We start from the raw sequence: 10969 nt of genomic DNA, 5'->3' as shown, positions 1-10969 counted from the left end.
CGCAAAGTTCAGAATAGGGAGACCGAATTCATTAGACCTTATACAAAATTCATTATATCCATAGATTTAAATTCATACTTACACCGTTCTTCTATGAGAAACTAGACTAAATAAGATTAATTCTATATTTTTTCATCCTCTAATTAAATTTCACTAATTATGGTGATTTTTCAAATTAACCTACTGCTGCTGTCCAAAATATTTAGTGCAAGTGCTGATAAATCAATATTTATTAACAACCCCTCCTTTCCTTTCTCTACAATATTTTCTATCAATTCCTCTTATTTCTTCACTAACATATCAGAACATAGAACCTTATATAATAAACATACATTAACATCAATTTCATACTTTTCAATAATATCAAACCTAAAAATTATTGAAATCTTGATGTTTACTTATTGCTCTATTGATTCAATTTTAACATTGATTTCTCTCTCCCCAGCTTTATTTTTGAATCTAACTTGATATTCTAGCTCCCAAGTCTCCTTAACATTTTTCTGTCTTGGTAGCTATGGAAATTCTTTTATTCTAGTGAAATGGTAAATTTTTGTGGAAGGACCAAATTGTAAAGAAAGAAAAACTTCTTTCTCTTCTTCTCTTCTAACGTGAAATGCATGGAAAGGAAGATGATTCTTCATCTTTTTTTCCACATATATATAACTAAATAAATAATAATAAAATGATAATGTCATTTAAAAATCAAATTAAAATATTAATAAACTAATTTTATTTATTTATTTGATCTAAATATCTACAACATCATCATTATTTTTTAGATTTCTTTTCTTCTAATTGACCATTTTGCCCTTTAGATCTTTTAAAATTCCATCCTTGAGTCATCACTTAATTTGTAAAATTACGATTTAGTCCCCATAATTCTTCATCTATTCAATTGGTCCCAATTCATCCATTCCTTAGTTTCTAGATTATTCAACCCCTTAAAATATTACTATTGGCCTTAACTTTTTCATATTAACTAACCCTCAATTTGAGTATTTACTCTTAATAACACTTTTCTACTTTGCAATTTAATCATTTTTTTAATATGTTTAATATCCCCAAGTTGTTAACTCAAATTCTCCTTTTTATTTTTTTTACTATATCAAAGTAATATTTAGTGTAAAAATTTTCGGGGTATTACATTTCTCTCCCCCTTAAATAAATTTAGTCCTCGAAATTTTCCTCATCGGATTTGTGGTCCCAAAACATTGTCCAACTAGACCCAAAATCGGGCTATTACAACATTACCGAAGTTGCTAGTACAGTTCTCTGGTGACACACTTCGCCATATAACACAAATACCCTAGCGGATACATATTGCCAACTTATACATTTTTCCCTCAATAATGTAGATTTACTATGACCCAATCTTGTGCCAACCTTGGACCCATTTTATAGATGCATATGCCTAATCATATTTTCATCCTTGTTATTACATGTGTTTCCGCAAGGTCGGACGCTGTCAGGTCATTTGTTTAGCTACAGCTCTATTCACATTCAGATGTCTGAAGGTATTCATTAACCTATGCTTAACATAAGTAACAACATTAGACTTACTTCTTCAAACAATTATTACACAACAAGATCATAAAATTTCATAACTCAAAAGAAGTAAGAAGAACTCACCAGAAACTTCAAGACAAATCTACTCCACTAGTCCTTTGCCTCGATTGCTCGAACCTTCACTAGCTTCTGAGCAGTCAGCTGGTACTTATCAGTGGCATTTTGACAAGCTTCTCGAAACCTTCCTCGTCTCCTCTAACAAAGATAACTGAAAAATCTTAGGGACGTAGGGAAGACACAAGGATAAACAAAGGTGAGGCATGTTGGCTATAGGCATCTTTTATAGAACAGACAACAGAAAATAAGCTTAGTGGAGGTCAGACATCCCACTATCACCCTTGGAATCTGAGACTAAACTTGCCTAACAAATTTTGAAGTCTAATCTTTACCAACGCAACTATTACCACTAATCAGGTGGTAAACATTGCTTGTACACTTAAACAACCAACTAAACAAGCCATTCGGCTACCTAAACATATAAGCTATCATCTATATATTTTAGTTCATTCCAACTACTTCTCAACTAAACTCTAATGATACTCATCGAGTTATCGTTTCCTTTTAAATAATTCTATCACTATGTGAATTAACTGGTGCGCCCAGAACATCTAAGGTTGGCGGATCGTCTCATAAAGGTCCGCCAACCTAGAGTTCGCCAAATGACGATTCCAACAAGGATACCCCACAATGACATACTGTCAGTTCATACATACGCCATCCAAACACTTAACAGATAATCACCCTTTCTACCTAGCTTACACGTTATACGCCAATGACATATCGATTGATCTACCCCAGGCGGGCTGTTACACCTTCAGTCTCTTCAAGCAATGAGTTAATCTGATGACTCGAATGACTCAAGTGAACAAGATGGATATCAATGTGCACATTGGTCACGGCTTTTATGTGCGACCTATGACACAAGACTAACTTCAATAAAAAAGTTTAGGCTTCAATATAGAATGATGCTAATTCACGGATTACCTTAGATAAAAATTTCAAAGTCTAATGTGAAACACTGCCAATTTAACCCCAAATAGTAAATAACCATTTTTTTCAATTGAAAACATTTTTACTATTTAAAAGTATTAAAAATAATATATTATTTATATATTAATTAAATTTAAACAAAAAACCATATTTAAATGAAAACATGATTTGAAACCAATAAATGATTCAACAGTAAATCATATCCATCCAAGTACCAATTGGACCTGACTGACCAGTTTGGTCTGGTTTTAAAACTGCCTATCGACAAGTTCACCCAACCAGATCACTCATATTGTGCATAGATAATTTCCAACCTGATTTTTCTTTTCTATAAGATAACAAGAATATACTTTAAACTTCCAACTTCTGATTGAACATACAACATGGCCATCTCGTGAAATCTAAATTTAAATTTCATATTACTTTATCAAACAAAAAATAAATGTTATAGGAACGGTTGATGAAATAATACACTATTACAACATATGGACACCTTACCCACAGGGTTGAAGTTAGAGCAACTTTAGCCCCAAAATCTCAGCCATGTAGGCCTTTGAATTCCACCTATAGATAAAATGAAAATAGAAGTAATTGCTGGTTCAAATGCAGAACTGGCATGCAAATTGGCTATACCAGACAAACTTTAAGGTTTGCCTTATCAGGTTTTATATTGCCTCTGACTGTCCTTCAGGCCATTCTTAGCTAGCTTTGCTCCATTTTCTTGCCTGTTGGAATAGCCTTCATAAGGATAACAGAACTTCCCTTTCCTGATTTCCGAGGTAATCTGGAGAAAGGAAACCTGGATGATATTAAATTTAAGCACAAAGCAAAATCAAGTAAATTAAAATGATTAGAAGAAAAAGAAGAATAAACGGCTGTAATTTGCTAGTCTGCTTGCCTCTTTCTAAGAACTTGGGTAAGATCAGCAGGTCCCTCATCACGAACTTCTTCGTCTTTGTCATCTGGACCATTCCACCCCTTGCATAGAAGATGAATATATATATATACATACAAGTTAGAATCACTTGACATCAGCCTGTTAATGCTGAATGTAAATGATCAAAAACCATCAACATGCAGCCAGGAGCTGCCAATTTCACATAGGTAAAAATATCATGAAGGCCCTTGTACTAGGAGTTGGATTGCATTTTGTCCCCTCTACTCAAAAATGGATAAATTAACCTCTATATTTAGATCAAAGAGCAACCGGTCCTTCTGTTAACATTCCACCCATTTTTACTGTTAAAACTGGTCCATGTATATCAGCATAAACTGTATAGTTATTTCGTCAGTTATGCCAGTTTCTAACTGTAGAATTGGATGAAATATTTAACAGAAATGACCAATTTACTCTTTGATCTAACGTATAGGGACTAATTTGCCCATTTTTTGAGAAAAAGGGGCAAAATGCAATTTGATTCCTAGTACAAGGGGTTTTATGGTACTTTTTCCATTTCACATACACATACAAATGACAGACCAACAAAACCATATTCGATTGATAGTCAACGAATACATATATAACCAAGAATCCTATTCTTTTTTTTCTAAAAAATAGTTCACTTCCACTTCCAGTAAGGCAGAAACTGAACATCAAACCAATATTTCAAAGAACACAAAAAATAACTCAACAAGAAGTAACTCAAATTCACTATAGTTGAGTTCAGATAATATGATTTACTAGATCTACATGTCAAAACCACACATTATAGCAACAGGTATAAATAGCTGATGATTTATGATTTATCCAAAAGCATCTCCATATCATATAAGCTATATATAAGAAGTAGCTCAGTAACCAAACTGCTATTATTGGCTTTGAGAGGACAGAAAACAATAAAAACAAACAATTATTATCTCAGTTGTTATTTCACAACACCAAAATTAAATCATTTGGACCTTAGAAAATCTGAATCTTCCAAACCACTATGCACCATAAGTTTTATTAGTACTAATAGGGAGCTGTGTTTTGATTATAGTCACCAAACATTAAAATCTAACAAAAATGCTTGAAGAGCACTAAACAATTAAAATTATCAGATTCAAGACCAGGAGCTGAAAGTACAGAAGAATTGAATTCCATTCTCTTCAGCAGTAAGGATTACATCAAAAACAGCATGAAGAATAGCCTACCACTCTGGAAAGAACAGCTTAAATCAAACCCAGAAGGGTATACCAGAATTGTGTTTACTTGTGTGTCATCATTCGTAAACGTAAATGATGAGTTTTCCAGTCATTAGTTTGCATAAGCAACACCCTTTCACACTTCCAAAGCCATCAAAAGTGCAAAAAACAACGAAGAGCATTTATTTATACACGCAATACTGAACCCATCAATGAAAAACTAAAAACAGAATGGGACTCCATTAATAATGACTAAACTCTCGAAAAGCTCACACACAGTATGCATATACTACCATATAATAGTCATTGATTTAAAAGAGACATGTAACCTTAAAACTTACATGATTTGCAGGCGACCCGCATTCTCTTCCACTAGTTTCTTTGAGTGACCGAAGCTCCAAACTCGAAATCTTTGGTTTCTTATTAGAAATACCAACATTGTTGAGGTCAGATGGAGGGGTTTTCCTCTTCTTTCTACCAATGGTGCGTGACTTTCCTTTCTTGTCCTTAACTTTCCAGATATTTTTCCTTCTAAAGATAAGCTTGTCAACTTTCCACACGGGGCAGCTGGTGTCTATTACCGTCACTTCACTTCTCGAGTACCCTTTCAGTTCTCTCTCTCCTTCTCCTTCGCCTTCTTCTTTATCTTCTTCCACGTTGTTATTCTCGCCTTCCTCTTTCGATTCTTCCCTTGAATTCGACGACCTCGTTGAAACGAGGGTATCCTTGTCATTTCTCACGTTATCCGAACTGCTTTTCTGTTCCTCAGGAGTCTTGAAAGTGCAAATTCTAGGGTTTGTTTGTTTCCTAGAAGCTTTTTTCCTGGAAAATCTGGAGGTTTGGGCTTGTTCGCCCATGTTGAAGAGCTCCGAGAGGACATTTCTCATTATACCAAACCATTCTTTATCTCCTTCGGGATCGCTGGATATCGCCTCCGGAGGTGGTGGCTTCGGATTCTGGAGTTGTCCATCGTTGGAGTGAGTTGACTCGGAGTTGGAATTCGGAGAATCGGAGGCATTGGTGATTGGAGAATCAGAAGGGTTAGGATTTGCAAGGAAATGGTCGAGGTCAAGGTTGTCGCCGGTCGGAAACCCCTTGCTAGAACGAAGCCGGTCCAGCCAGTTCGAACCGGACTTAGCGGTTGGGATTGAGCAGAGCATTCGGTACCGTCAGATTGAGCTGATTCGACGTAATATCTGAGAAAACGATAACACAGCAAACAAAATGGAACCAGAAAAGTAAAGAAAAATAAAATAAAATTTGGGTCTTCAGCAACTCTCACTGAAATGGAGCGGCCAACGTTTCGTAGTTGAAGAAGGGGGAAGTTCTAGTGCTAGAATATACAAGGGTGCGCGATGCGCACAGTATGCTCTTTACCACGTGTCTCTTCATCAAACCCTCTCTAGTCTCTCTCCTTTACTGAAAGGCGAGTTAACTTGGAGACCCGTGATTCACGTTCACCATAACAAAGGCCTGGACCTACGTACTGGATTTTTGTTCCATCTCATAAGCCCAATTTAACTTTTTTTTCCTTTGGTGGATTCTTTGTTCCATCTAACCCAATTTAACTCTCTATTCTACGCCCGTAAAATTTTTTTTTATCAACTAGATATATTAATTTAAAGCAAATATATATAACTCCTGAGGATGATCCTAAAAAAAAGGATACAATACAACAAAGGGGATTAGGATAAATAAAATGCAAGTCAACAATCAAGAGATACATGTGCCAAAAACTACTCTCTATTCGAGCTAAAGCATCCTAATGACAAATCCAAAAATCAATATCTCCACAATTCAAACTCAAGATCAGACCTAAAACATTAACCAACTTTAGCCAAATCCATACTTCGTAACCTATTACTATGACCCTTACAATTACTATACTCAGCCTTATCCATATCAACAAACAAATTATAAACCTCACTCGAATTATCAAAGCCAAGCCTATGCTACCCAAAGCTTAAGTGCCAACTCCCAACAACTTCTAATGATATAGAAATAGTTTAAAGCCCTTTAAGAGAAATTCTGATAGTATTAAGAATCTCAACAACACCAACAACAAAATCCTAACCTGAATTGTGAGTTGCCAAGGCAAGACGGTGCAAATGTTTATGCAAAGGCCAATAGACATGCACCACCTTAAAGGGACCTATAATATGTGTATGACCCCAAATTTCTCCGCATTCCTTAATGCCTTAAAATTTTATGGTATTTTATACAAGACCATTCTGATAATTTTATTTGTAAATATGATAAGAAAATTTAGTTTCTATGGATATTGTTAATTTTGGGGTTATTGGGAAGTCATCAAAATATATTTTAAGCTATTCTAGAATTTCAAGCTTAACTGAATAAAAATAAAAGTTGAGAGGTAAAATGGTAATTTTATCTCCGAGTGCATTTTGTCAATTAGAAACCAATTATGATTAAATATTAGTGTAGAGTTATGCCTCACATTTTGGACTAAACAGTGTGTGACGTCACAACGAGGAAGTATTCTTCGTCCCAATGAACAACCAACATCACAATAAGAAGAACGCCCTCGTCTCGACGACACGATGCCATGTCATGATGTGGCAACATACAGTTCAATTTTTTCGGCTTTTCTTCTCCCAATTACGCTCTATTTTTAGTTTCCCACTTAAACTTTGATTAACCTAGGGTGGTTGTAGTCAAATATGCTACGAATTTTAGCCTATAAATAGGCATTAACTACTCTATGTTTAATAAAAAAGAAATAATTAGATTGAGAGAATTATTTTCTTTGTTTTGAAGGGTTTTTTTCTTGTAAGGCTTCATGTAACAGCTCGTTTTCAATGAAATCGGAATAGTGGTTTTGGGACCACAAATTCGAGGTCAGAAGAAAATTTATTTTAATATTATTTTATGGTCTACATTATGATAGAAATATCTTGTAAAAATTTCGTTAATAAATTTTACCGATTACATGTCTAATTTGATGAAAAGAACCAAATTGCACAAAGTGCAAAAGTTGAATTCTAGTAGCTTAAGGTATCAAATAGCTATAGAATTTAAAATTAGAGGTCCTTATATGGCAAATAGACCATTTTGAGGAGTTAGTAGATAAGGATGATTCTTCATCATTGGAAATTAAGAAATTATTAAGGTTAATTTTAGAAAGATGATAAAATAATGATGATAAATGAAATAAATAATTAAAATATAATCATTTTCATCATCTCTCCTAAGACAAAATACATGGAAACCTGGCCATGGATGTTGAGTTCAAGTAAGCTGTTTTTGCTTAATTAGGTATGTATTCTTGTTCTGTTTTTAATAATTTTTATGTTTCCAAGATCGTAATAGCTTAATCTAGCTATCTCGGGGATTAATTTGCAAAACTATTAAAGTGTTAGGGTTTTTTCATGGATGAGTAAAATTGAATTCAAACACCCCTACCCGAGACCGTTGTCGGAGTCGAGCATGATGCGTTACTTGACTTAACTTAAAAGTTTGGGGTATAAAAATTTACTTTTAAAAGTTATTTCACTATTCATAATAAGGTTGTCCACCTACGCAGCAGTAACTAAATTAATTAATACTCGAGCTACGAAACTTGAAATTTAGATCCGTAAATTTTCCCTGAAATTATACTCATATATCTTTTTACCATAAATTTTTTAGAATTTTTGGTTCATCCAATTAGTACATTTTATTAGTTAAAATCTCCCTCGTTTCACTGATTGACTGTCCTGACCTCTTGTCACTAAAATTCAATTATCTCATTGTACAAATTCCATATAGTGTTCTAACCTGTTTCTACAAAAAAAATAGACTCAATAAGAAATCTAGACATATAAATTACAACTCATAAATATTTTTTTACAGCTTTTAATGATTTTCCAAAGTCAGAACAGGGGATTCCGAAAACCACTTTGACATTGTCTAACTAAAATGCAAATATCTCAGAATACATAATTCCTTTGTCTACACCGTTATTTTTCTATGAAAATAGACTCAATAAGATTTACTTCTATATCTCATCCATCTTCTAATTCATTTTCTAATATACTTGGTGATTTTTCAAATTCACGTCACTACTGCTATCTCAAAACTGATTTACTACCAATTTTTACTTTTTCATGATTTCTATGCATAATTTAGCACCTAGACATTTATAACAACAAACACCTTCATACTTAGCCATTTTAATAACTATTCATCATCAAATATTTACATATCATCTTTTGGTCATATCTTAAGAATATACAATCGAAATGACCAAGTCCCTATACATGTCGTAGCTCAAAACATTTATCGTCTTAAAATACCGAGTTGTGGTGGTTGATAGTGTGAACACTCTCCGACGTCTTCAAGATCTCGACTATGCTTGATAATACTATATGAAAGAAAAAGAAATAAAAGAAGTAAGTATAAAGCTTAGTAAGTTTACAAGTAAATAAATAACAACATTTCTCATAAACAATTATATTCATAAATTTTCATTAAGCATTAAGATCTTTACTTTCTTCTTTACTTTCTTCTTTACTCGTTTACTTACTTGCTTGCTTAACTTACTCCTTCGTTGCTAAAATTTATTTTCTCAACTGATAACTGAAGTACTCTTAATCTTATTAACTCACCTGAACTTGTCTATTAGGCTTTTACCTGAACTTTCATGTAACATCGTCTATTTACTAGCCTGTTGAATCACTTGGAATACTAAGGATACTCGGGTCTTCTGTCTGAATATAACATGCCAAAGCTATGTCCCAGACATAGTCTTACATGGGATGTTTCTTGTACTGCCAATGTCATATCCCAGATATGGTATTACATGGGAGTTCACATATAGGTGCCCATGCCATGTCCCAAACATGGTCTTACGGGGGACCTCTCATCTCAGTGCCAACGCCATGTCCCAGACATGGTCTTACATGGGACCTCTCATCTCGGTGCCAACGCCATGTCTCAGACATGGTCTTACATGGGACCTCTCATAATCTCAATGATGCCAATGCCATGTCCCAGACATGGTTTTACATGGGATCTCATCCTCTTAATGTCATGACATTTGTATCCGATACATTCTTCATGTTTCAACGGGACCTTTTAACACTGATTCTCTGTCATCTCATATTTGAGTTAACATTAGATATTTTCATGAAATGATACATAAGTGCTAAAAAATAACAGCATTAATAATAATTATCAAAATATTGCATTTATTTACCATAAACTTACATCAGTACAAAAATGTGATCAAATCTAACACTTTAGTCCTCAATCTTTTTCTTTCCCCAGTCTAGCTCCGAATTTCGTTCTTCGTGATCTATAATTACAAATTTAGCTTATTTAATACACACATTCATCAAAACAGTCCTGGACTCTAACTTTGACAAATTTATTATTTTGCCCCTAAACTTTTACATAATTACACTTTTGCCCCAAAGCTCAAAAATTAAACTTCATCTCTTTTTCTTATGTTTAACATGCTAAACATTTTTCTCTTCTATGACAACATCAAATTCTCACTCTAACATCTACTTATGAACATTAGGTATTTTACCGATTACGGAGTTTTACTCGTTTTCGCTTAAAATCGACTAGCAAAAGTTGTTTAACATAATTTCTAGTTTCATATTATACCTTAAAACATCAAAATAAACACTTTTCACCTATGGGTATTTTTCCAAATATAAACCCTAGGTTAAATTATTGCTAGAATAAGCTAAATTAAGCGACCGGGATCTAAAAAACGTAAAGAATATTAAAAACGAGGCTTGGAATCACTTACTATGAGCTTGAGAAAGTGTGAAAACCCTAGCTATGGTGTCCTTCAAATTTTGGCAGCAAGCTTTTTGGAGAAGATGATATTTTTGCCATCTTTTTCCCTTTTTATTCTTTTTATTATTTAATGACTAAAGTACCCTTCATTAAAACTTTAGTTATTTTTATCTATGCATGCCTATTTTTGTCCATGGAAATTTTATGGTCTAATTACTATTTAAGGACTTCTACTTTGATTATGCACTTCAAATAAATCCTTTATCATCTAAAACTCATATTTACCCACTTTTGCAATTAAGTCCTAATAGGCAATATAGGCATGCAATCAATAAAATTTCTTATCAATACTCTAATACTTATATCTAATCACTCGATAAATCATAAAAAAATTAATAATAATTTCTCTTTAAATCAGATTTGTGGTTATGAAACCACTATTCTAATAACCTTAAATTTGGGCCATTACATCAATTATGAAGTTTTATGGTAGAAAATGAAATTTTGTTGATAGATAAACAATTTTTGTAAAGAGAAT

At 33.5% G+C, this 10969-nt stretch overlaps 1 protein-coding gene across 2 annotated transcripts; it reads right to left on the bottom strand.

Annotated features, from left to right (window-relative positions):
• Positions 1-2951: 2951 nt before the first annotated feature.
• LOC107938087 (uncharacterized) lies at positions 2952-6083 on the bottom strand. Of its 2 annotated transcripts, none has more exons than XM_016871138.2 (3): positions 5022-6083; positions 3455-3534; positions 2952-3355 (listed from the first exon to the last, which is right to left on the bottom strand). In XM_016871138.2, exons 1-3 carry the CDS (start codon positions 5838-5840, stop codon positions 3259-3261), a joined length of 996 nt encoding a protein of 331 aa, XP_016726627.2. In that variant the 5' UTR covers positions 5841-6083; the 3' UTR covers positions 2952-3258. The 2 variants fall into 2 exon arrangements, with proteins under 2 accessions (XP_016726627.2, XP_016726628.2); XM_016871139.2 differs by having other exon boundaries at positions 2952-3340.
• Between the last annotated feature and the right edge of the window lie 4886 nt (positions 6084-10969).

Source organism: Gossypium hirsutum, chromosome D04, assembly GCF_007990345.1.
Source record: "Gossypium hirsutum isolate 1008001.06 chromosome D04, Gossypium_hirsutum_v2.1, whole genome shotgun sequence".
In the NCBI taxonomy this organism is placed as follows: Eukaryota; Viridiplantae; Streptophyta; class Magnoliopsida; order Malvales; family Malvaceae; genus Gossypium; species Gossypium hirsutum.
This window is presented reverse-complemented; position numbering and strand designations above follow the sequence as displayed.

Coding starts and splice junctions, on each gene's coding strand:
- LOC107938087 (XM_016871138.2), bottom strand. CDS start 5,840: ATGCTCTGCTCAATCCCAACCGCTAAGTCCGGTTCGAACTGGCTGGAC. Junction 3,535..5,021: donor GCGGGTCGCCTGCAAATCAT/GTAAGTTTTAAG, acceptor CTTCTATGCAAG/GGGTGGAATGGTCCAGATGA. Junction 3,356..3,454: donor ACCCAAGTTCTTAGAAAGAG/GCAAGCAGACTA, acceptor AATATCATCCAG/GTTTCCTTTCTCCAGATTAC.